The 27,928-nt window shown below is 40.7% G+C and overlaps 1 protein-coding gene across 3 annotated transcripts in view; it reads left to right on the top strand.

The window, feature by feature from the left end:
- limk1a (LIM domain kinase 1a) overlaps nucleotides 1–27,928 on the top strand; it is a 57,839-nt gene that overhangs the window by 13,411 nt on the left and 16,500 nt on the right. Inside the window, exons 1-2 of one of the 3 annotated variants that reach the window (XM_074641972.1) lie at nucleotides 3,423–3,589; nucleotides 14,711–14,849. In XM_074641972.1, coding sequence (XP_074498073.1) covers nucleotides 3,450–3,589; nucleotides 14,711–14,849 — 279 coding nt within the window. In that variant the 5' untranslated portion in view covers nucleotides 3,423–3,449. Of the gene's footprint in view, nucleotides 1–3,422; nucleotides 3,590–14,710; nucleotides 14,850–24,638; nucleotides 24,887–27,928 lie in introns of those variants that run through there. The other 2 variants (XM_074641971.1, XM_074641973.1) reach the window with 2 other exon arrangements.

Here is a 27,928-nt window from a genome sequence, read left to right as displayed (position 1 = left end):
CGTGGGAATGAGGAATAAGAGGATTTCTGGCCTTACGTTTATTAACATGATGATCCTTTTGGTTTCATGTTTTTTATTCACTCTGTGGATTTAGCCTTTTATATTCACGTCCTGTTATCTTCAGTCATTATTTAAATCATATAACGCAGAATCACCGGATTATTGCAAATTCATTTCTTCGTATTCATTTCCATTTTTCTGTAGCTTCATTAATAATAAAACAGCTTTAGAAACGGCATTAAGGCAATGGCAAAGCAATACTGAGAATCATCATCTTATCAATATGTGCTTGTTTTTGACTCCAGCTCTGAAAAGTGGAGCCGTGCTGCAGTCTCTCTGCAGTACAGTGCAGCACCGTCCTGCTCCCAATAAAACTATTTCTGCTCGACAGCCGCTGCCCCAACAGTCGTCCCAAAGGACGACATAGGCTTCTGCTTCGTTAGCACTTTAATAACAACCTCTTTTTATACATCCAGCGTGCTTTTCCTATTCATGCGCGGCGTTTTCGTACGTTGGTGATGGATTCACACTCGTGCTCGCATTTTCTATAGTCACATCAAACAAGGATATCGCTGTTATGAAAAGATTAGTTGAAACTGGTCAGTCATGGCTTCCTTCTCTCAAGGACGAGCTGACACGAAGCCTGCAGCTCCTCCAGTGCCACCATGTGCCGTAGGACACATTTCCTCCTCCTTCTGTCCCTCTACACCCTGACTCACACGTCAGCCCGAGCAACATTACTGCCACCGTCTGAATAAAAGATAAAGATCATTAAATAATTACAACCAGAATCATGCGAACTGTAGATGTAGCGAAGTCTCATCTGCACCACATCTCTCTGATACGGTGACGTTTGGCTCAGAAACAGAAAGCATAAAAGGCTGCAGTGACTCAGCTGTTTTTCTACCTGCAGATGAACTCTGCCTGGTGACAGAAGCTGCAGGACGCCACGGATGATTCATGGCTCCCAAAGGAAAATAAATCTCAATGCAGAACCTCGACACTGAAAGCTGACGGTGTTGACGGTTCAGTGACGTTAATGAGGTCAGACTGAAGACAGTGAAGTTATTATGAAGTTAATATGGATGCTAATTAGCACAGAGGTATTTTAAATGATCACAAATAAAGAGCTTTGATAAACCAACAAAACTTAATTGATTGATAGAAAATAAGAAACTATTTTGACAATTTTTCAATAAGTAATGCTAAATATTTGGTGGTTTCAGCTTCTCAAAAGTGAAGATTTGATGCTTTAAATCATACATGATATTAAACAGAAATATCTTTGGGGTGAATAAAACAAGCAATCTGAACACATCACCTGACTGTGGGGAATTATAACAGGCTCCTTATGATTACTTTCATGCATCATGCAGTGGCCTTATCATCTTTTACAAAACAACACAATAAGACAATAAATCTTTATTGTCCACCTGGGTGGAAATTTGTCTTCGGCTCACCAAATACAGGAAACAACAGCAGTAAAAGACAGATACAGAGACAGGTTATGTTACACATTAAAACAGTTCATGTCAGTGTCTGTGGCCTAGATCTGCTCAGTCACTTTGTTGAGTTAAGAATATTAGTGGAACTTGGGTTAAAGGGCTTTTTAAACACATTTTTATTTGCCAGAGGGACTCTATAGCGCCTCCCGCAGCTCAAGAGCTCAAACAGGCTGAAGAGAGGATGGCAGCTATCTGCCAGGATACTCCTCGCTTTCTTCCTCATCCCTTCCGTAAAAAGTTGAGTCAAGGGCTTTTGGGGTTTGCCAACTATTTTGCTTGCTGTTGACACAATCCTAGACAGTTTATTGTTATGTCTACAGTTTAGGGTACCGTATCAGGCAGGAAGGTGAAAGGTTAAAACACTCTCAACAATAGTTTTGTACACTGATTCTAAAATCTGCTGACTGACACCGATGCCGCTAAGTTTCCTCAGAAGATAAAGTCGCTGTGAGCATCTCTTGAAAATACACTCTGTATAAGCTCACCTGGGAGTCCAGCACTGTACTGAGGTATTTAAAGTCTTCCATAGTTTCAACATGTTGGCCATCAAGTGAAACTGGCTCTGTGTTCGGATGTTGTTTTGTGCTGCACATGATTCATTCTTTTGTCTTGGCCACATTGATTTCTAGCTGGCTAGTGTGACATCATGTTTGAAGTGCTTTAGTGTGGGCAGCTTCAGTTCAATTCAATTAAAATTATTTTTATATAGCGTCAAATCATAACAGAAGTTATCTCAAGACGCTTTTTATATAGAGCAGGTCTAGACTGTACTCTATAGTTTAGAGACCCAACAACAGATCCCACATGAGCATTGCAATGTTATGTTAATGCGCTGTGGCCGGGAAAAACTCCCCGTTTAGCAGGTAGAAAGCTCGAGCAGAACTGGGCTCTGGGTGGGCGGCCATCTGCCTCGACTGGTTGGGTTTTGAGAGAGAGAGAGGGAGGGAGGGAGAGAGAGAGCGAGAGAGAGGGAGAGAGAGAGAGAGAGAGGGAGGGAGGGAGAGAGAGAGCGAGAGAGAGGGAGAGAGAGAGAGAGAGAGGGAGGGAGGGAGAGAGAGAGCGAGAGAGAGAGGGAGAGAGAGAGAGAGAGAGAGAGAGGGGGTGACGCACAGCAACCACAATAATAGCACAGCAGCGTTTTTAATAGGGATCCCTTCAATTTTGGTTTTAAATAAACTCGTCAGTGCTCTCTCATGGACAAACTATGTGATGTTGACAATGTCTCTAAACAACTTCAAACATACATTTGACATTACTGTTCTGTAATTATTCTTTTTATTTATTTGCCGACATTTACGCTAACAGCGATATATTACATATATTGTCTGATCTACTTCCTTGGATCAGCCAAATTATCAGCAAGGCTGTACTGTGTGCCTGAGTCAAGATGAGGATGTTTGGATCAATCTGAGCAGTTGGTCGACGAGGCTGATAGAAGTGTAGACGTTATCTGACTCAGCTGGTTGTCTGAGGCTGCGTGAACAGACGGGTTTGATATCTGTGAGTTAAGTTATGCTTTTAAAAGAAGTTATTCTTCACAGATCTCACCTTTATGTGATAACTGTGGTGTTATTGAGGGTGAGCCGCTCTGCCTCATCTCATCCTCAGAAAACCAAGCACCTCAGGGCTCCTGTGAGGTAGATGAAATGAGCTGAGAGGAGGTGGAAGGGTTTAATAGGTGATGGATAATAGGAAAATTCAATTTGTGCCTCCAGAATCTTTGAGTGTATTAGGAAATGGGGAGTTCACATTACAAGGGGCGGCTCTAATGAGGTTAAAAAGAAGAAATAAGCAGCCATGAGGTGGGCGGGGCAGAGGACAGGAAATAGGGATGAACAAAGCGTGACCCCTCTGTGCAGCTGCACTGAGAGGAAGTAGACAGACAGAGAGAGAGAGAGCGAGAGAGAGAGAGAGAGAGAGAGAGAGAGAGAGAGAGAGTCACTGATGGCTGTGACAGCGAGGCCGGTCGAGTTTAACATCAGAGCTGCTGACATGAGTCTGTCTTCTTACTGTCAAAACAAGGCCGGTGCTCCCACGGGTGACATGTCAGCAAAGAACCAACGCAGCGAGAAGCAACTCAGAAAGTAAGTGGACCAGTGGCAGTACGTGGCTGGATGTTTGTTGAGTTTCTAGTTGATGTCCGGCCTCACAGAGTGAAACTTTTTTTTAGTGATTATTTTTTGGGGGGACATTTTCGCCTTCATTTGACAGATGAAAGTGTAGAAATGGGGTTAGACAGAGAGAGAGAGAGAGAGAGAGAGAGAGGGTTGTGACAACAAAGGTCCCAAGGCCGGAATCAAACCCGGGACATTGCGGTGAAAAGAGTGACATTTTTAACTAAACAATCTATTTTATATATATTTTGGGGCTTTTTTGCCTTTATTTGATAGAACAGCTGTAGATAGACAGGAAAGAGGGAGAGAAAGAAAGAAGAGTTGATATGCAGCAAAGGGCAGCGGGTCAGATTTAACAATTATAGCAACAATTATTTTCATTATCTATCATTCTAACGACTATTTTCTTGATTAATTGAGTAACAGTTTGGTCTATAAAACGAGGTGACGTCATCAAATGTCTTGTTTGTCCGACTAGGAATATTAAATTCACTATAATATCCATGACCTTTGTGTGTGTAACTGTGTGACTCACTATAATATGTAAGACAAAGAAAAAGAAAACAAATTCTGAGAACACTGCGACGTACAGCACTGTTGCTTAAAAAAACAATGAATCAATTAAAACAGTTGCCGATTATTTATTCTTTCGATCGACTAATTGACGAATTGACTAATAGTTGTAGTTCTACTATTGAATTTAACAGGGAATACAGATGACATTGACATTACGGCAATATTTTTAAATTTGATGTGCACAGTTTTTATCTAATAAACAAAGTAAAGCAAGCTAACAAAATTCTTTATATTCTTTTCTTTAGATATTTTCTTATCATTTAATATAGAAGTTGCAACTAATGATCATTATTGATTAAGCTGCCAATTTTCTTGATTGATTCATTAATTAATCAATTTATTAATAAATCGTTTGGTCTATAAAATGTCCCAAACTCCAAAATATTAAATATACTTGACGTGCAACGATGATCGATTGGTTGTCAACTATTAAATTAAACGGCTATCTATTTTGATAATTAATCGGTTTGACTAAGTTTTTAAGAAAAAAAAGTCAAACTCATCTGATTCCAGCTTCTTAAATGTGAATACTTTCTGGTTTATTTACTCCTCTATCACAGTAAACTGAATATATTAATATAATACATATATTAACACTGATGATTTGCCGTGTTTATTTATGATTAGTGAGGTGGAGCATCTGAAAGTCTGTTTCACTTCCCCTCATGTTTTCACACAGAAACTCCTAAACTGACATAAATGTGAAGCACAGAACTTCACCATTCAGTGTTTGAATTACACTCAATGTTAAATCTACAGTATCTGGTAATGTACAGACTCTGTCAGAGGGATGTAGATACTGAAATGTGTCACATTGTGTGTTCAGTTGATATACTCATTTCTCTTTAAATTGTCTCTCACTTCCTCAATGACACACCACACATCAGTCACACTGCTCTGGATCCAAAAACTACTATGTGTTAGTGACTTCCCTCTTCTGTCAAAGCAAGACAATGAATCAAACCCTGCTGCCCTGCATATGACTGATGGAACTGTGTGTGTGTCTGGTGTGTGTGTGTATGTCTGGTGTGTGGGTGTGTGGCAAAGCAGATAAGCAAGTTATCCAGCAAAACCCAGCTGTCAAAGAGGAACACTCATTTGTTCATCTCATTGGATGTCTAGTTTTTAGAAAAAATAAAGAAAATTTGGCCATCAGGGCCGACCTGAATGCTTCGATGCTTCGAAGCTTCGACCGTTGCCATGGTAATAGACCTTCGAATCAGTATTCGAATGCTTCGTTTTTGTTTTTTCATATAAGTATGTAATAATAAAGTATAAATCCCCAAATAGTCCACCAAATTGGTCACCATAGTGATCACCAAATTATTGTTCCAACTGCAGACAGAGATGATGCATATCATATTAAACAGTTTACAGGCTGATTTTACGGCCTTTTTGTCTAAATGAAAGATCCAAAAGGCACCTTCCCACAACTTTGCATTCAATTATTGTTTGTAAATTAAAGACAAAGTAAAATCTTCCCACAGATCCTTTTATTTGGAATTAGATTGTTTTTTGTTGCCTCAATTAGTCTTACTCATTGTTACAAACCTGAAACTTTCCTACTATACAGATCTACTATTTGTCCTTTGAGTTATTAGGTATTAATATGATATTTCAGCAGGATATGAAACTGATGTTGACACTACATACAATATGTTGTTTTAGAGCTACATGTATATAATTTTGTATGGTTTTTTTTCCAATCAAAAATACGTTAATTGAGGCAGTAAAGAGTAAAAGTAATGAGAGAAAGAGGTCTGTTATCTTACCTCCAGTCATCACATAATATACATACATATGTTAACTGTCATTGTTGCACTAAAAGCTGTTAGATTTTTGATTGAGGCTTGTCATTTTGATTAATATTCTCCTTTTACGCACATCCAGTGACACTCTGTTCTGTATCTGCACCAAGAACTCCTTGTCCTCCTCGCCGTGACGTCAGCAGTGTTCATACCTGCTGATAACATTGGCAGAGAGGAGAAAGGAGGCGTCCTGTGTGTTGGCACTTTTTGATTAATCACCTGTTCCCGAGCTCCAACCTTTGGCTCTCGCTACAATACTTTAATCACACTTTGAAAATTCAATTTTGTTGCATTGTGCACAAGATAAACTCCAGATTTAAACCCTGCATATGATTAAAGAAAGGGGGATTAACGTTCTAATTTTCTCTCTACTTTGTGAGTCCTGTCACTTTAATATTTGACCTTGATCATTTCATAAAAATGATTCAGCCTTTGTCAGCATTCACACTCTTAAAACTACTGTATCATACAAAAACAGCCTGCACTCTTTGATTTTATTGAATGCAGTTTGCTCAGGTGTCATGAAGATTAATCTGACTTTCCTGTAGGCTTAAAAGTTGAGCATTAAAGGTCATTCTTGAATTCCATGAGGCTCAATCAGCAAAGTGACGTCATCTGGCAAGGTCGCCAATCAAATACATTCGAGCACACATTTCCTGGTAGATTATTTTGTAAAGCGAATGCTGTATTTCCACCATTTACCTTGCGATCATCGTGATGAATGATGAGATTAGTTGCTGCCGTGATAACTTTCCTGTGAGTATTACAAACCATCGTGCAGTTTTTAGTTTTTAGGCGTCTGAAATGCATTAATCTGTTACTCCAAGTGGACTTCCTGGATCTTATCTCAATAGGCTTGTTCGAGATGGCCAGGGCTGTGTAGATCAGTGAGCTATCTCCGGGTCTGTAAAGTGAAGCCAATGCTGAAGTGCCTTAAACTTGCATTCTTTCTAATAGCCAGCAGGGGGCGACTCCTCTGGTTGCAAAAAGAAGTCTGATTGTATAGAAGTCTATGAGAACATGACCCTACTTCTCACTTGATTTATTACCTCAGTAAACATTGTAAACATGAGTTTATGGTCTCAATCACTAGTTTCAAGTCTTCTTCAATACAGCATGATGTTCATTTAGTAAATTATGGTCCCATTTAGAGTCAAATAGACCATAAAGCAGGGTATGCTTTAGGGCGTGGCTACCTTGTGATTTACAGGTCGCTACCACGGTGTTGTCCGGTCTGGGAGTTGTCGCTGTTTTCTTCCTACAACTTTAACCCTTTCACAGTGTGTTTTCAGTTCATGAAAGTTAGTTGAACATTTTGGTCGCCTAAAAATGTCATAATCAGCATTCGGTTATACTTAGCTCCACCCTCTCGTGTCACTTCTGGTTCTAAAAAAACAAGATGCGACGGCCAAAATGCCGAACTCGATGTTTCAAAACGGCAGTCCACAAACCAATGGGTGACGTCACGGTAACTACGTCCACTTCTTAAAGAGTATACAGTCTATGGTGCAGAATCGATCACCGCACTATGCACGCCCGATTGATTTCTGTCCAACTTGCTCAGACATCAGTCAAACGAAGGTACCGATAGCCTCTTGAGATCAAGGCAGCTGCAGTTTTTGGAGCTAGCTAGGCGCCACAGTTTCTCTCTCTGGATCAACAACATGATATTTTATAGAAACTTAAAAAAAAAAATGTAAATTGGAGAGATCGTGATTTTAATAGTCTGACTTTGATGGTCAGACTATTATCTGACTTTTATCAGTCAGAGAGGCTGAATACATTCAGTAGTCTACAAATAGGACCGATAGTTCTCATAGACTGCATACTATCTATGATAATTCCAGTCAACAGTATTAACATTTCTCATTTAATTCTTGAAGTATTAAGCAACACAAAACTTATACCAACAAGTGGGATGTCTTAAAATAACAGTCGAAATACAGGACAGATCAATAATGAAATCTATTGTCATGTATTTCTTTATTTTCAGGAATTGATAAGGAATTGATAACCATTGAAATCAATGATTTGATGATTATTATTTAATTCTTTCAGCCCCACATGGTGCGGAGATTCTGCTACCTGAACTGGTAGCAGATACATGGGCCGTTTTCACTTCATGTATCAGTTTCCTCTGTTTGTGTTAAGCTGCTGGAAAAAGACACTCTCAACTATTTTGTAAAAGAGACCTGATAATGAACAGGATCTCTGCTGTCTCTCCTGCTGAACAGCACTCATCCTGGTTCCCAGAGCTCGCTGAAACCTTTTATCACTTCCTCCCAGTGGAACAAGTGAGACGGCCCCGGACCGACTGTGCTGACAGCCAGTCAGTCAGGGCGGCTTAACAGTCACAAAGGAAACTGCTGCCGTGCACATCATTTACTCACAGTCTGACAGGGCTCCTGTTCACCAGCTGAATGGACCACAAATAAAGAGATTGTCTCCCACAGTCAGTGCAGAGCTGAAGCTGCAGAGGGCGCAATTATAGGTATTGTTTAAAATGCACAACCTGCAACTGTGTTTTTACTTCTTTAACTGTAGCGGTTCTCGAGGGGTTAACGCCGGTGTGAATGCTGCTGAGCTTGTGTTTGCCGAGGTCAAGGGAGCAGACTGGAGCCCGATTGGCTGAGGGATTTCCTGGTGGAGTTTGAAACCACCCAACAGAGAGAGATGTGGGGGTTAGCATGAGGTAATGCCTCTTATTCTATGTGAGAGGGTGACATCATCGCTATGGCATTCTGTGTTGCCATGGAGAAGGAGGAGGGGAGGAGAGGACACGGAGGATAAATTAAGGGGAACAAAAAAAGGGGGCGTGTGGGAACGGGATGAATGTGACCTTGAATGTGTGTGTTTGGTAGATTTATTTGTAAGCATACACACACACAAACACACACACACACATGTACGTGCATCCCCGTCTCCACGTGGGAATCCTTTATATTTCTGGAAGATATGAGCAGTGGAAATCTTGGCACCGGACCAGGATTTTCCCCGACTATTTATGTCTCCTCTGAGTGGAAAGAGAGGGGTCTCCCCCAGACAGTCTGCCATTTCCTCAGCTTGAATTTCACCCGTGTGTGTGTGTGTGTGTGTGTGTGTGTGTGTGTGTGTGTGTGTGTGTGTGTGTGTGTGTGTGTGTGTGTTTGTGTGTGTGTGACCATCCCTCTATCCCACAACCCCCTCGTCTCTTTCCCAGAGGTTGTATTTTCTCTTTGTCTGTGAGGATTTCAGCTTAGCCCGCAAGTACAGCGACAACAGCTGAGCACTATTTCATGCAGTAGACTCATTTGTTTCCATCAGACGACGTTCATTGTCTGAACTTTACTGATTTTACTGGAAGGCCGAGCCGACTGATGTATGGGCTTATTGATCAGAAGTACTCAAAAAGCGTTTCTGCTGTCTTTGCAGATAGAAATGGTGATGGATGTCCCTCTGAGCTTGGCGCAGATGATCGAAGATTTAATAATTAATGAGGATGTACACACGTATGTGCATGTGTGTGTGTTCGGGGTGTTTGAGAGGTGTGGCTCCTCGTAAATCTTTCAGCTATGCATCTGTCAGTTGGTAATGAACCTGCTCACACCTCCACCAGAACATACACACCACTGTTTCCTTTAGACTCTTCCTGCATCCTGTAGGGGTGTCAGGCCATGCGTCATTTAATGGCCTGTGGCTACATGTACACACACCCACGCACACACACACACACCATAAAATGCCGACCAGAGCTGGATGGTCAGCGTGGTATGTGTGGGAGTCAGATTAAACTCTGGTTTGGTTTTATCTCACTGCGAGGCGTTCGAGGGCTTATCTTAAAAGAAGTCACACTGAGATCCAAGAACAGTTAAAGTACAAGAGCTCCGTGTTTGCATGTAGGAGCTGCACATACTGCTTGTTCAGATTAGAGCTGCAACGATTAGTTGATTAATAGATAGTGGAAATGCCAAATATTCTTCAGTTCCAGCTTCCCAAATGTGAGGATTTCTTTATCACATATGATTTTAAATTGAATGTTTGGGGGTTTTGGATGTCACTTTGGGCTCTGGGCTTTTTGTCTTTCGACAGTTAACCAATTATTTGCAAAATGATTTGTATTTGTTTTATTAAATAAATGGTTGCAGCCCTGGTTCAGACGTGAACCCTACTATAGATACATGCATCACCTTTGTACCATTTTAGCTGAGCAGCTGCAGGGCAGACTCATATTTGAGCTGACATGTTAAACCACAAAGCTCTGCATGCTTCACCAGCACACATCTGAAATGATGGAAACATTTAGCTCTAATTAATAATGAATTGACCAATTTGCCATTTCCCTGCATGTGTGTGTTTCTGTGTTTCAGTTCATTTTGATAGGCAGTTGTTGTAAACCGGTACAGATGAATTTTCTGTGTCCTTGTTTGAGCTTTAGTTTAAACCCACATCAACAAAAAATAACTATATATTTTATGTATCTGCTGTGTATGCTGAATGGTGACAGAGAGTATGTTAATGCAGATGACACATTTTTAAGACATCTGTAAGTCATTTCTCCTTCAATGTATTTACTCATCCTCTTCAGCAGTTCAGCAGTTCAGTCCCTCGGGGGAATTTAATTTCATTCATTCATTCAGACCTGATGTTGTTTTCATTCAACTTCAGCTCATTCATATCAACTGGGACAAATTAATCACATTATGTATTGACCTGGGTCAGGCCGCCAGCGTGATGAACAGGATGTACGGTCAATCAAAAACATATTACATCATGAAACTGTCCAATGTGATCTTCTCACTGGGAATAATAAATATGAATAATAGCAGACTAATAAAAAACAGCATATGGTGATTAATCTGGCAAACCATAATTTTATAAGACACACAAACACACTCACACATACATACGCACACACACACATACATACAGTACATACTGTATATATTCTTTGCTTTATACTGTTTGTTTGTTTTTTACCTCAGGCAGATTTATTTTAAGATTTCATGTCCACTAATTGAGATTCATAACCAACTTTTTTGCCTTATGATAATAATAATAATAATAATAGTACATTTTATGTGGTGGCACCTTTCAAGACACCCAAGGACACCTTACAAAGATAAAATTATACTCAAACAGATAAAAACAGCCTGATTCCATGTGAAAGCAGCATTAGTCTTATTGCTTAAGTATCTCAAAACCCTTCTGATCTACAATATCTTGGAGGGGTCCTGACCCCCCAGGTTGAGAACCACTCACCTAGAAGACAAGAGTATAAAACTAGTCTTTGTAGATTAGAGACAGAGTAACTAATCGTGACAGGACTCAGCTAGAGACAAATGTTAGCAAACACAAACAGAGGAAGGTGAGAGGTCGGGGAAAAAGCTGCCTCCTTTTGACCTGGAAAAGGGGATTTATTTCTCTTCTCTCTTTTAGCTAATTCCATCAGGGATTTTAACAGCAGGAGGGGGGACAGTTGCAGATTTACTAACTCCACTCCCTCGTTCTCATCTGTTACGCATTGGTTGTTTGCTTGCCCTGGGGGGGATCCAGCTGGTTTTCATGGTGTCTGAAACCTGCTCTGCTCCCTCTCACTTGTTCGTGCGAGTTATTTATGTCTGAGCATCCTGCCTTTTGTTTGCTTTTTAACTTTTTTTCCCTTCATCATTGCGTCTTAAATCAATCAAACGTCTGTGTTATTCCGTCTTTATTGTCTTTTTTTAATCAGTCTTTTCTCTACAGATTTTCTCAAACTCACTTCTTCTTCTGTCCTTGAACATCATTATTGATTTGCGAAAAGGCATGTGATATTTAGTTTGATTTTGATTTTCGCACATCAAGGTATCGGAGCGTGTGAGAGAGACCGCTAAGCTTTTTATTCAGCTCGATTTTCGGGAGCATCATAGCAGAGTGGGCAAAGACTCTCCCTGAGTCTTTCACACTGATAATCCTCTTATACGTCCGTGCCGATGCACACACAAACACAGTCACACTAAAACGCCCAAATGTGAGCACAAAAATTTGATTTTTTATTATGGTGGTGTTTTTTTTTTTTATATTCATGGAAGTCTTGAGTTGCCTTTTTCTCTTCTACCTCTGAGATTAGATTCTTGTCCTGAAGGCAGAAATTTGGCGTCTCCATCTGGGATTCACTAATGTATTCACCCATATCTTTAATACTCTGCTGCCACTCCCAGCTCTGCTCCAAGAGGTTTTACTAACCTCAGAGCATTAAGAAGTGTGTGTGTGCAAACACATCTACGTGCACCTGTGTGTATCCTCCCCAGGTATGACTTTGCCCCTGCAGGGGTTTGCAGGATGCGTGTGCATGTGCAGTGGAAGACAGTTATCGAGCGGCAGAGAGCCAAGACAGCTGAGTGGCTCCTGGCTCGGACGTCTGCTGCGGACGTCTTCTGAAAGCCTTGACCCACTTCCAAGTCTCTCCCCCCCCCCATGCTCACCCAAACACGCTGCATACTGAAGCAGCTCTGCAACAATCTGCTGAGCTGCAGGGAAGTTCTGCATGCAGATGCTGGGAAGAGTGGGTGTGTCTGTCTGTCTGATAAATAAATTGTATGTGTGTGTCTGCATGTGCTGCAAGGTTATGTGTGTGTATGTGCAAACTTGCATAGTAGGTGCAGTAACACCTGGGGCAAAGTCATAGCAAGTTGCTGCTTCTGCTGAATCTATTCATCCTTTACCAAACAGCCACAGACATGTTCAACAGCAAAGTCTTCTTGTCTCTGTGAGATAAAGAGGAAAGGAAAAGGTGATATAACTGTACAGATTTGGATCACATTTAAATCTTCGACGAACAATTCTACAGCAGAGTGGTGTGTATAGGGCTGCAACTAACGACTATTTCATTATTGATTAATCTGCAGATTATTTCCTCTATTCATGGATCGATCGTTTGGTCCATTAAATGTCAGAAAGTAATGAAAAATGCCCATCGCTATATTCCAAAAGCCCAGAGTGACATGTGCTGTTAAATAAGACAAATAAAGCAGCAACTCCTCACAAATGAGAAGCTAAAGTAATGTTTGTCATTTTGTTTGAAAATAAAATAAAGTGATACAAGGACAAAGTATGCATTGTAATCAATATATTATTGTTATTCTAATGTAATATTTTATTGAGTTTGAATGTGACCTGAGGAATGTATGAAATCAGCAACCTACGAGACAGCGTATTCGTTTTTATCCAGAATACGATGCTACCAGCACCTTTATAATTGTCCCATCAGTGCCAGACACTAAGAACTCAGTCAGCAATGTTTCTAAAATAAAGAAATTTCATATGCAAATGTAAACAGCAGGAAATTGGGATGACACAAGGGAAGAAGTGAATTATTCTTTGAAGCCATGCACACTCTTTAATATTTTCAGAGCAAACAGGCCTGGTTTTAAGCTGCCCTGAGCTGGGACGAGGCCAGACGGAGGGGCTGATGGGAGGGAAGCTCCACTGGGAAGGAGTGGAGACACTCACTTAGTCATGGCCGTTAGACACAGACAGATTTATACAGATTACATACAAGCCTGCATGCACGCAGATGCAAGTGCACTAACTCACACATATAGAAATGCTTTTACCATAAGCGAAGGGATTAGCACACATTTTGATTTATGACCACACGGAGAGCAAATGTGCCCACTTATCAACGAATACATGAAAACATGTTATAATAAAAATGAACAGCATTTTCTAATCAATGGGAAGATCAGTAAGGTGCTAGCTGGATTATCCTGGTGTGTTTTTCCACCAACAGGAGGGCCTGAGTAATATGAGATTGTTAACATCCTCTTTCTTTTAATAAGAATCATCATCTATCATCACTTACCAGGAAATAACCTTGACTCACCTGTTTTTATTATTATTTTGAATATCAAACCAGCATTTGCAGATGAGTGTGTTTGCTTATTTGCATTTCCAGTGAACTATGAGTGTGTGTTTGTCGTATCCTCCTCCACACACACTCTTTGTCACCATATTATCAGCCTCTGTCTGTCTCCGACTCTTTGTCGGCATCTGATGTCTATCAGGCTGACGTCACTCTGGACATTTACAGACAGACCAGACAGAGCTCTACAGATGAATACAGATGTCTCATGGTGCTTCGACTGTCAATTTGAATAAATGAGGGGCATCTTTTGTGAAAGGAAAATAGATTAGATTCAAATTTATTGTCATTGCACCGAGTACAGTTAGCCAACCGGGAATCGAACCCGTGTCATCAGGGTTGGAGTCTTATATGAGCGCTATATGAATTAAAATATTACTGCAGCCAAAAAAACACTTACATTAAGTTCGACTTCTGTTACTGATTTATGTTGGTTGATGAAATGTTTATATATGGTACACACTGCACTGAAAAGCATGCTGTTGGAGTTGTGTTCCTCCATTTTGCCATTAAGTTGTGTGTTTTAGTGAGATCTCTCATGTGTCTGTTCCACCTCAGTTATGGTGGTGTGTTATAGACCCACAAAGGGATTATTATCACCCTGTAAACTATAATTTGGGGCCCTGCAGGGTGTCATTAGAAGGGTCAAGTACGGTTTAGAGAGTGCAGCGCAACATAATGTCCTGTCAACACTACAACATTTAAAGTTGAAAAATGGCGACCTTATGTGTTGCTGACTCTCTGCGGTCAAAGATTTTGGTGTAACATTGGTATTAAAAGGTGTTAATTAATTGCTCATGTGTATCTTTCCGTCTCTTCTTCTGTCAGGTGTTGTGAGTGCAGCGCCTCGCTGTCCCACTGGTATTATGAAAAAGATGGACGGCTCTACTGCAAGAAGGACTACTGGGCCAAATTCGGGGAGCTGTGCCATGGCTGCAACGACCCGATCACCACCGGCCTCATCATGGTAAGAGGATCCATCCGCTGACTCTCATCTCTCTTCACCTCCCTGGTTCTTTGTTTGCTGATGATCCTCGAGTTACAGCTCACAGCAACGCACATACATGCAAGAGGACAAACACGCACACACCTGAGTCTATGCATTTACAGCCTCACAGGTTGGTGTGTGCCAACATATATATACATGCACGTAGGATCTGTGCCAGACCTGTAACTGACCCTGATGCCTTTGGCTGCTTTGTCAGATTGTCTTACAGACCACCAGTGAAAGTCGGGAGCTGTTGTTGTGACACAGGAGAGCAGAGAGGTTCATGTGCAGAATAGATGTGGTCACAGCACCGGAAAGCAGATAAACAATAGAGTGAGCCTCCGCTGATAAGTGCTGCTGCATTATAGAAAAGACAAGATACCAGCATCAAAGGAGAGTTGTGTCTATTTGTTGATTAGTGATGGATTCACACACATTCAAAGCTTGAAGGAACTGATTAATACTGTATGTTGGTGTAATAGAATATGTTGTCATAGGGCCATAATTTCCTGTCAGCGCAAAGCCAGCAGCAGCACAAATGCAGATGAAATGCAATTTTCCTCGGGCAGTAGTGGATACTTTTTGGTGCCTCTTTGGTAATCTGCTGGCTCCAAATGAACTCAACCTTGCTGAGGTGGTTGGATGCAGCTGAGGCTGTGTTAATGCTGATGAGGCGATGCAGTGCAATTTTGGTGCTCTTTTCAGCCCCAAACACAGACCACCTCTTAGTACAAATGCAAAAGCCATTTTCAGGGCTTTAGTTTGCAGAGGCACGCACACAGACCTCTCCAAAATCACACACAAAACACCTAGAATGTATGTTGAGTTTAGCCTCTTTCAGTTTGCTACACGTTTTCATCTACTGTACTATACATTGAAATGTTCATTTGGTTTTTAGAAAACATTCTCGAGTTCGTGTTCCAGCTTCTCAGTTGTGAGGATTTGTGTCTTTTCTTTATCTTATGTGATAATAAACCGAATATCTTTGTGTGTTGGAGAGTCAAACAAAACAAGACATCTGAAGACGTCGACTTGGGTTTAGGGCTGTGTACTGGCAAGAATCTGGCCATACGATACGTATCATGATACAATATATTGCAATACTGTAAGCAAGGTGATAGATTGCGATTTTTTAAAATCTAATTTTAGAAAACTGTCATAGTATAAAGAACACACCACCATATGTATAAAATCTGAGTAAAAAAAGTTAATTTCTTTTATGCAATCAGAACAGTGAGATTTGTATTTGCATTAATCAGAGTCCCTGTAACATCCAACGTCATAGCACTACTTTGAGGCACATATATCTTTGCAAATGAAATGTAGTATTGACTGAATTAATCACTGCATGTAGACTATTAATTAAAAATCAAAACAGTGTTTTTTGTAGTGATATTGCGATACTCAATATTTTCGGTATTTTCTTACACCCCTACTTGGGTTTTATTCATTTGTGATGGGCATTTCCCTGCTCATTCATCTCTGGTAAACTTTGCAGAGTTGGTTTTGGTAATCCTTGTTGTGTTCACACCACCCAGTGAGGTAAAATTGGAATTATCAGCCGTGGCAGGAGACGTGTGTCGAAATATGTAAGGCTCATATTCTGGAAAACTGCCGCCTGTCTACTTAGCATGAAGCTTATATGACAGGGAAATTATCCACAGAAAACACTAACTAATCATTTGCATTTTAAAAGGTTTCACTAGTAGCAGACAGTAAAGGGCTTTTTGAAGTGGGATTTAACTAAAGTTATTTCAATTGGTGTTTAAATTGTACAACATTTTGAGTATTAACTTCCCTTTTTTAGGTTTATTTTTAGACAAAATATCAATAAATTGTTATTTCAGTTTCCTTTAAAATCATTTTTGTCAAAATCAATTTGTCTGTACAATATGTTTGGTGGCCATTTGAGCCTTTAAAGCCTCCCAGACTATTGACTCAATCAATAATTGACTGAATGTCGGTGTTCCTAAGATAGGAGAAGCTGGTTAGAATAAAATACTGAGTTCTTTTGTTGCACATAAAGCATCTTCTTTGACACATTTGCCTCCCGGTCAGATACAGCAGCCAGCAGCTTCTGGCAGGTCATGTGTCATGGTCACGATGAACAGAAATCAGTCACGGCTCTGCCTTTCTCTGCATCTCTGAGTGTGTGTGTGTGTGTGTGTGTGTGTGTGTGTGTGTGTGTGTGTGTGTGTGTGTGCGCATGTTTTATCATTTACTCGGCCTCCAGACAGCTCGCCCTTTGCAGTGCAATCTCAGTAATGAAACATGTAGGAGACTCTAAAGTGAATTGGGTGGAGAGACCTCGTCTTTCTCCTTCTCTGGTTTATTGCTGCTTTTACAGTGCAAAGGCACTGATTGACTGTCTCTGCAGTTACACTTTAGTACATTTGGAGAACAGTCAGCCAATCAGCCTTAAGTTGCCAAAGTGGCCAGCCCAATTGTTTCACCGTGTAGACACGAAGGTCAGCTCCCTACGTCTGTGCCACACCCAGAAAGAAGAAGTGTCCTCCAGTCCTGCACAGTCACCCTGATATCTGTTAGTGACAACACTTCATGATGCAGAGATGAGTCAGTGTCTGCTGGCTGTAACGTAGAGCTGATGGTCAGCCAGACAGAAACAAAACATGAGTAAGGGGTGGGATTTCATCACTCCTACCACAGTGATGCCCACCATGCGAGCTTGGTAGCCAAGTGGTTACAGTAGTGCACGCCACATTACCGCAACGTCCTGGGTTCAATTTCAGCCTTGGGACCTTTGTTGCATGTCATTCCCCTCTCACTCTCCCTTGTCTTTACTCGTTACATCTTTATTTTTGCCAGCGATTGGCTTTTTATTTCATGGTTTGCAGGACTGTAATGTTTGTTGATGATGAGAGAGAGGGCAAAGAAAAACAAGAAACAAGTGATTTGTTTTTGGTGGTTCTGAAGCCAGGTGTCTTAACACAAGAAGATTTTAAAACATCTTTACAATTTGCTCATCAACTGAACTATGTTTATCTGGCCTATTTCCCCACTGTGTGTATTTAAATATAGCAAATTGTGGGCGTCATGACATTTTTTCGTAAACATTTTCAATTCCAATTGCAATTGTGGAGCCGTTTAACGCTCCAGAACAAGCGAGCAAGTGGACCTTGACTGCAGATTGTTTGTTTTGTCGACTGCTGTTTCCAATCTCAAGGATGAGTTGTCAACTTCAAAATAACTTTTCAGTGAACATAGAAACAATTCTCTTTTTGAAAGTGTGATTGAAATTTTTTTATTTTGTTTTGTCAGTGACCACTGCTGCACTGTGGATGGGCCCATTGTCCTAATTGGATATGATCTCAGACTATAAAATTGAGGGCACTGTCTGTGTGTTTGTGCCGTAGACTGTATATAAGGATGGACGAGGTGTCTCTGCTTCCTCCCAGTACTGTACAGAATTGAACCCAAAATATCCCGGATGCGCGAGGTGCTATCTTGAGAATTTGACGTAATTTGGTGATTGGGCGGTGAAGCCGCGGTGTCGCGGTCGCCCGAACCAATCGCGCGAGGCGAGCACGGCCGCAGCTTGTCAGCGAGAGAGACTCCCAGCTGCCAATCATGACGTCTTGCCATCTTTTTATAGAATCAAATAACTAATCAAAACAAAACTTATCAGAAAAATTAACACTTGAACAACATGCATCAGCGTGATAAGAACTACCTAAGCAGGGGGCGATCCAGATGTTTTGGCTTCACTTATGGGGAGCTGTCATGTCGTCCATCTTTATAGACAGTCTATGGTTTGTACAGTATGAGCATGCTGGTGTGTATGTGTGTGTGTGTGTGTATGTGTGTGTGTGTGTAGCTTCATCTGCCGCTGCCTTGAGTAAACTGGCAGTAATTTAGCCAGAGGATGGTACTCAGTTATTTACTGTCCTTACTGAGACTGATGTATGTGCTGAATACTAGTTAACTGATGTAATTGGATTTCCTCTCCTACCAGCCTTCCTTCACTCTATCCGTCCATCACACCTGTTACTGACAGATGAATGTGCAGTAATCCCAGCCATCTCCACATCAGTTAAGAGTCGGTCAGCCTTTCTGCAAACAGCTCAGGGCTTAGAGCCAGATGATGGGAGCGGGGCCAGACATCAACCTGGGCCTGTTACACGTCCAAAGTTTGAGAGAAGATTCTGGTTTCACGGTTTCTCCCCCTCACTGTGTTATCTTTGCTACAACGCTCTGTCTGTCATCAGCCTGCTCTCCACACTCCTGTGTGTCTTTAGAGTGGACATCAGTTCAGTGTGGACCAGCAAGACATTAAGGATTAAACACCATGGCCTTGGGTCAAACCTTCTTTGATTTAATGGTGGAGTGATGATATAGATGAGTGATGTTGGTGAGAAGATGAACTTTAACATTTTAAATTTCCACTTTATATTTATTGGTTTTATTAAAAATAATAGATTGTTTTTCGATAGTTTTCTTTTTATATAAATGTAACTGATTGTGTTAAATAGGCGTATGATATTGTTTTATATCGATCGTGGGCCCCTGGATTGAATCAAATCAAAATTGTATTGTGGCAGACTTTGTGATATCAGCACATATCGTATCATTGTCCAAAGAATCAATTTAATATTGTATTGTAATTAAACTTGTGATTTACACCCCTACTAGTTTGGGATTAACTAGAATGATTGGATGAAAGGCTACGTGTTTGACATGTGTAAAGGCCCCGTTATGCTAGAAAAGAACTCATTTGCATGTTGTCCGACCATGAGAGTGTTGAAGTGTGTGTGCTGAATAGCCACACTCAAAGCGGGCTTAAAAATCCACCATCACAGAGCGGGGAAAGACGCGATATCGTTTAATTATGGGGATAACGGAGTATATTTTCAGACAATCTCTCTTGGAAGGCATCCATAGCCAAACCTGTGGCTGTTAGTCCACCTGGTCCCATTATTGTTTTGTCCTGACCAGTTTGGTGTATTCTCATCCTGTTGGTGCTTACAGAAAAGCTCCTATCAGGTGGTTGTGATTTGAGCCTTACTGGCATTATGTTAAATCTTGGGGACTTTCTTTGTTTGTGTTCTTTCTCTTTCTTTGTTTCTGAGATTGCAAGAAGTACCAAAATAGCAGAAGGTGAAATCCAAGACATTTCCCTGAAATCACAAGTGCTTGTGATTCATTGAGACGTTTTGTCTTCATACTGTGTGTACTCAAATCCAGATCACATGTTCCTCAAAGTTACATCATGTGCTGCTGTACCTCTCCCCTCATCCCATCTGTATTGTTTTCTGTTTCAATCTGATGGATACATCTGGATATTTTCCTTATAAAATTAATAAATAAATAAATGGAAAACATAAAGAAAACAGAGACTGTATATAAGAAGTAGCCGTCGTCACCGTGACGTGACATTGGTTTGTGGACGTCGTTTTGAAGCCTCAAGTTCGTCATTTTGAGCATTGCGATCTGTTTTTTTGGAACCAGAAATGACACTAGAGGGTGAAAGACATTTTTAGGCGACCAAAAAAGTTATAATTAACTTTCATGAACTGAAAACACACTGTGAAAGGGTTAAAGCTGTAAGACGAAAATACGGGCAACTCCCAGACTGGACAACGCCATGGTAGCGACCTGTCAATCACCAGGTAGCCACGCCCTAAAGCATACCCTGCTTTATGGTCTATTTTACTCTAAATGGGACCATAAGTTACTAAATGAACATCATGCTGTATTGAAGAAGACTTGAAACTAGTGATTAAGACCATAAACTCATGTTTACAATGTTTACTGAGGTAATAAATCAAGTGAGAAGTAGGGTCATTTTCTCATAGACTTCTATACAATCAGACTTCTTTTTGCAACCAGAGGAGTCGCCCCCTGCTGGCTGTTAGGAAGAATGCAAGTTTAAGGCACTTCAGCATTGGCTTCACTTTACAGACCCGGAGGTAGCCCACTGATCTACACAGCCCTGGCCATCTCGAACAAGCCTATTGAGATAAGATCCAGGAAGTCCACTTGGAGTAGCAGATTAATGCATTTCAGACGCCTAAAAACTAAAAACTGCACGATGGTTTGTAATACTCACAGGAAAGTTATCACGGCAGCAACTAATCTCATCATTCATCACGATGATCGCAAGGTAAATGGTGGAAATACAGCATTCGCTTTACAAAATAATCTACCAGGAAATGTGTGCTCGAATGTATTTGATTGGCGACCTTGCCAGATGACGTCACTTTGCTGATTGAGCCTCATGGAATTCAAGAATGACCTTTAATGCTTAACTTTTAAGCCTACAGGAAAGTCAGATTAATCTTCATGACACCTGAGCAAACTGCATTCAATAAAATCAAAGAGTGCAGGCTGCATAGACTTCTATACAATCAGACTTGTTTTTGCAACCAGAGGAGTCGCCCCCTGCTGGCTGTTAGGAAGAATGCAAGTTTAAGGTACTTCAGCATTGGCTTCACTTTTCAGACCCGGAGGTAGCCCACTGATTCATGAGTGAGACTCGTGACGTTTGTTTCATTTGAAATGTGATAAATTAGGATCTTACTCATTATGTAGTGTTTCCTGTAGTAGAGACAACTTAACATGTCGTCATGTAGTGGTTCTATTTTAACTAAAACCAGAGCAGTCCAACAGTGAGAGATTTTGGTTCAGTGCCTGGTATTTATTCTGACTTTATGAGTGGTATACAAATATAGTCCTACATATGTATGTGGTTAATGTTGAGAAATGTTGAGGTATTTTTGGTGATTGGCCACTAAACCAATGGAAAGTCCCAAATCTTGCGTCTACTTTATCAACCCCCACTGGTGTGAGGTCGCTCTGTGGTTGAGTGGGAATCTGCCAGTTGTTCCTATAAATGCCTGATGATTGTTTTGCCTCTAAGTGAAGACAGACACATGTGTGATAAGTGTTGGGAAATTGTATTTTGTTAAGATGTTGTTCAGGTTGTGACATTGTTTTCCTAGCAACAGGATCTGCTGTTGATGATCTCATCAGTGACGTTGAACACAGTCTGAACACGGCGCTCTGCCACAGTGGAGAAACTTGTTTTGCACAATATTTTGTAAAAGTGAAAGTTGTCTTTTCATTAAAACTCCAGAGGGAAGTCAGAGGTCAGGCTCACATACAGAGGGGTGTCTAATGCAGCTGCCAGGGCTTCAGTATCTCTTGCTCAAGGGAACTTCAGCTGGATGCTGTGATGGAGGATCAAACTCCAGGCTTTATGATGATCTTCTTTTATGTTTTAAACATTGAAATCAATATCAACACTGAGATGTAGAGAGATCATAACCTCATCAGTGACCTTCACTAAGGTGTTGTTATAAAGTTGTTTAGCATTTCCTCTTTCCAGAGTGGAAACTCTGACGAAAGCAGCAGCCCCTGTGGGCTGAAATCTCCCCTGTGGCTCGACTGTGGGCTGAAACCTCCCGTGGCTCAACTGTGGGCTGCCGGGTTTCACTTCTGAACTGACTGCCAGCAGGGTTGACTAAACGCCACCACCCCAACTTATTGAACATGATGTCACTGATACAGCTTTTCACTGTTGGTAATAATAACATACGGTAATGATGTCAGTGTCGCTGTGTTCACAGCTTGTTTCCGCTGCCCCCAAGTAGCCAGAAGATCAGATATTGCAGAATATAATCTATATATTGACACACAAATGGTTCCATTCATACTACAATCAAAGAGTATATATGCTCTTTGCTACAATTGAGGGTCGGCGTCGGTCTGGCGCTCCACGTATGCGCATTTCCAGATCCACACTCCATTCCAGTAGGTAACGGTATTGCACAATAACGGGTTTTTTTAGCTCACATGAGCTGTAGCAGTAAAAAACCCTGAGTGTAATGATTTGAGCAAGAATTTGTGTTATTGCTCGTGAATGTATGAAGAAAAATGTCTTATTTCTTTCTTTCAAAAGTTATGTAGTTGCATCTACTGCACCGTGGTAATGGGAGACAAATTATCAGCTGCCTAGAGACAGACTCACAATTAGAACAAAAATTAAAAGATACTACAAGATACTTCCCCAGTTTATCACAGATATATTGGTTCAGTGCTAGAAGCACGACTGATACTTTGTTCTAATTTTTGTGATGCAAGAAAACTTGCTCTACTCTTAACCTATGCATGAACTATGCTTTTAGCACAAAAAATACAGGAAATTACTGAACATTATACAGATTATGTTTAAAAGTGAAATATATATGATGGTGGAACTGTAATTAATAACACAGAGAAAAAAACCATAAAAACATTTGGTCACTTTTGCTTTAAGACTGTGAAGCTGATGCCCAATTGTAATTGTTTTAGTTGTGTATCAATACAATCACAGCTGATTTATAACTGCTGAGTAATGCCTTTACCACACAGTAAGTTCTGTAAACAATCTGATGATTCAAACTGAACATAAACACCACTGTTGTTGTGTTTTCTGTTTGTTGACCTTTACCCTGGATGTGTGTGGATTTCTCTGGAGCTTCAACGCAGTAACTCCCACAGTAACTTAATCAGGTTTTCTGTACCAGCACTCTCCCTCTACAGTCTGTCTCCTCCTAACATGAGAACAGACAGGCAGTGTAGAGAGTATTAATACAGTATCGGCCTACTCAGATGGTCCTCAGAGGGGTCGACACATGGCATGCAGGACATGTTAGGGTCATGAACATAGTGAGACAGAGCCAGAGAGAGGAGGGCGGAAAAAAGAGTGACGCAGCAGCAAAGATAAACCTGGAATGAGAGATACGCAGCAGCAGAGGAAGGACAGTGCTAGTAAATCAGCTGAACGCTATTAATAAAGATCACATGTCTTAATGTATACTCAATGCTATGTGATCCGTTCTCTACATTTAAAGAAGACAATAACATTACACTTATTCTACATGTGACTAAAGATGTGTCGAAAGTGGCCATTCTTGGCATTTCTTAGTTTCATTTTCATGTGTTGAAATCCTCCATGTCGTCATCTGATTAGAGAGGAACAAGAGAATGAACTAATCTACTGACTGTTTATTTGAATATTTAATCGAGTAATCTACAAAACATCAAACAAGGACTTTGTTGGTCAGATACGCAGTTTTAAGAAAAAGTGACATACACGCTGTGTTCGTAAAATAATAATAATTTAAGTCCCTTATCAAACAATAATGTCGCATATTTCCTGGTTTCTGACATTTTTAACGACTTAACAATTAATCAGTTAATTTAAAAAATAATTGACAGACAAATTGATAATGAAGATCATCTTTAATAAAGACATGTAAGAATGAAAAGCACATACAGTATACTGTAAGTTAGCTGTTTTATACAGTGTACAGCACTGTATTTGTTTACCATCTACAGTATATGCTTGACACATCTATGTGCCTTTGTTTCACTTTAACATAGCAAAATAAATGAAATTCAACATGTAACACAAACAAATTAGCTACCGAAGAACATTATTCCCCCACATAATGTCCAGTAAGTCAGGCTTGTGACTGTCACCCTGCTAGTTTTCACTGGTTTGGAGATGTGATGGCAGGAATGGGGGCAGCTGTGGGGATTTACTGAAGACACCAGGAGGTCGGAGTGGGGGTAGCGGGGTGTGTGTGTGTGTGTGTGTGTGTGTGTGTGTGTGTGTGTGTGTGTGGTTGAAGCAGCCGGGTGGCGCGTGTGCAAGAGTGGGCGGGACCAAACAGGAAACGATGAGGTCATAGCAAAAGTGCGAGAGAAGGGGAAGGCAGGGTGGGAGGGGAGTGGGCAGAGCCAGGAGGAGTGACATTGATTCAGAGATGAGCTCAGCTGCAAAGGCGTGGGCTGCTCTCTCTCTCTCTCTACTCCCTCCTCCCTCCCCCTGCAGCTCCATCTCTCCGGCCGGTTTGGCCGCCGCCAGTGTTTTGTTGTGACAGCGGGGGAATCGCCTGCCTCACTAGAATGAACTAGATCAGAGACGAGAGTCACCAGCTCTTGCTGACATGGTGGGAGACTTGTTTTTCTGGAGCTTCTGCTGTCTCAGGCTGTGGAAAAGAGATAAGAAGGTGAGGCTGCTGCTGCTCTGGGTTACTGGGTGTCTTACTGGGTGATGTACAGGAGCCGGCGAGGAGGCAGGGAAGCAGACAAGTCTCAAGTGGCTGGTTGAGATGGTTTGCCGGTTTCTCCTGCAGAGACTCTTTTTTAATCTTTATCTCTTTGATTTTAAAACTGAAGCTTGAAAGCATGATACTGTACGCTGCATGTGTTTTGTGTAAACTGGGTCAATGTATTGCCCAGTAATCTGTTCCTCTTTTTCTCTACGCTGCTCTAGCTTTTTCTTTTTTCTTCTTTCATGTCATGAAAAACTGATGAGCCATGGCACGCGTGCTATTTATAGAGAGCATTCTTCCTCGGATAAAAGTAGAACTCAAGTGCCCACATTCAGAGATGAACAACAGTTGTCTTAATAACTGTGTCGCTGCACCGTGTTTATTTTTATTTACCACCTACATGCAGGCCACACTGTAAAGCACAGTGGATGTGAGACTTCCAGAGAGGAGGGAAGAATACATTAACAGCATTTCTAAAGCCGAGGCCTGTGTATACTGTGATACTGTACTGTTTGTAGCTGAAGGGGGGTTTCCATTCAGACAGCATCAATGTGGCCCACTGTCTTCTATCTCAGGCTTTCAGTCTAATTGTGTTTGCCTAAATGATGTCTACTGTGGAGAGTCTAAACGGGAACCAGGATCATGTCTTCCTTTCTACTCCTAACAGCCTTGATTCCAGCAGTGTGAAACATCTTGGTTTTTATCCGTGTATTGGTGCTTTAGGAATTTCCTTTCACACATTTTTGGGATCTGACCCAGTTGTGTCTCTCTCTGTGAGGAGTATCAGGTACCGAATGCACGTGTTGTGTTTACTTTTTCTTCAAAACATCCGCATGAGCTCATTTTTTTAAAACACAAATCTTGAACTACGTGTTGATTCTGAGAGCTCAGTCACATATGGACTGTGTTTTTCAGTGTAGCCAATGAAGGAGGCTTTTTAAGTCACGTTCATTACCTCAAACGTGAGGTTAAGCAGAGCCAGATCTCCCATAATTTGGCGAGGCCATTCAGAAGCACCTTCAGCAGTGTTGTGATGAGCTCATCGTTCCACGTTTAGCCAGAGCGGAGTGAAGTCAGAGGGACCAAGTGGTGTTTATGTGGGACTTGTTGAGGTAAAGAGACCAGAAGGCATGTTGAGGTTCCTGATGAGGTCCTGCTGTGTAAACAGTAAACACACATTCACTAACACACATGTAGTGTAGGTCTTAAGCAATGTCTGATATACTTTCCTTATCACTTCCAACTAGGGCTGCAAATAATGATTATTTTCATTGTCGATTAATCTTTTGATTATTTTCTCAATTAATCGATTAGTTGTTGTTGTGAAAATGGTGAAAAATGTGGATCAGTGTTTCCCCAAAACCCAAGATGACGTCTTCAAATGTTTTGTTTTGTCCACAACTCAGAGATATTCAGTTTATTGTCATAGTGGAGTAAAGAAACCAGAAAATATTCACTTTTAAGAAGCTGGAATAAGAGAATTTTGACCTTTTCTTTCTCTTAAAAAAATTCTCAAACCAATTAATCGATTATCAAAATAGTTGGCGATTAATTTAACAGTTGACAACTAATAGATTCATCATTGCAGCTCTACTTCCAACCTCAACAAGAGCGTCCACTAAACTGTACTAGATTTAAATGAATCATTTGGTCTTTAAAGTGTCACAAAAACAAATATATCTAGTTCACTATCATAGGGCAAAGAAAGACAGAAAATATTCACATTTGAAAGGCTGTAAGCATCTGGCTTTTTTAAAAGATATATCAATCATCAAGATAGTTGATTAATTGATTATTCGATTGATCAACAACAATGATTTTAGCTCAACTCTGTGATCTTCTCTACTGTTTTTCTTTGGAGTCCCTACTGTAAGCAACAGATGCCTCTGATGAGTAAAATATATAACTGAATATATAAAAAAAATACCATGAGTAACTGGAATATGATATAAGTTAAAAACGGAATATCTTGAATGTTTCATTTTTCATTTTCTTCATGCAACATTTCCCATGTTTCTTTATGATAATGAGTTTAAAATGTCTGGACAGTGATGGATCGATATATTGGATACATCGGTGGCTAATCATCGTGTTTGAAAAATACTCAATGTTCAGCTACTACATGTCACAATTTTATGAAAGATCTCTCAGATGTATCAGCAACACCCCCCCCCACCGACTATCACCTTGCCTTTTATTTTCAAGAAACATCTTTTATTTGTGAACAGACACACTCGTCCTTTCATTACCAGATCTAATCAAAAAGGGAAATGTGAAATGATGTGAAGAAATTGGAAACTTTCACGGGGGAAATCTGAAATGTGTGATACAGTTTGAATCCTGACAAACAGAAAGAAAAAGTAAAAACTAGAAGTGAGAGTTTGGGAGATGTTTTATCAACTGCTTAAGGAAAAGGTAAAAAAAAAAAAGACTTTAATTTGAATTATTTATCTCTGTGTTATTGTTCGTATCTTCAGTTTTACTTGAGTCACTTTATAGTTTTCAACTCAAGTCTAAGCATTGAACATTAGGTGCAAACTAATTATAATGTCCAGTGAAGTGATTACTCAGACCCCAGACCCCAGGTCAGGAAAAGTCAACATGTGTGACTGATGGCTTGAAGGATCCCTGACTTACTACCAACATGTTTCCTCGCAGTTTAGTGTCGCTGAGAGCATTAGTCCGCCATAAATTCCTCCAACTGGCTTAAAAGGGTTCATTCACATTCCACAGCTAACTTAAGGTCACACAGATAAATCATTAAAAACAAATAACTGACACGACAAGCCGACCGTCTCTGTGGATGACCATCGCCTGTAGTCTCTTCTGTGAGTCCAACACCAGTCAGTCCTTGTCTGCTTGAGCATGTTCGCATTGACAAAGACATTATTTAGCATAAAAGTGTCAGAGGCAATCAGTTAGAGATCTTTGTACCAGCTCTTCATAAGTATTTACTAAGTGGAGATTCACTCAAGACTAAATGAAAACGAGTTGTAC

Source organism: Sebastes fasciatus, chromosome 7 (genome assembly GCF_043250625.1).
Source record: "Sebastes fasciatus isolate fSebFas1 chromosome 7, fSebFas1.pri, whole genome shotgun sequence".
Taxonomy (NCBI): Eukaryota; Metazoa; Chordata; class Actinopteri; order Perciformes; family Sebastidae; genus Sebastes; species Sebastes fasciatus.
Note: the sequence above shows the minus strand (reverse complement) of the source record. Positions and strands in the feature narration are given on the sequence as shown.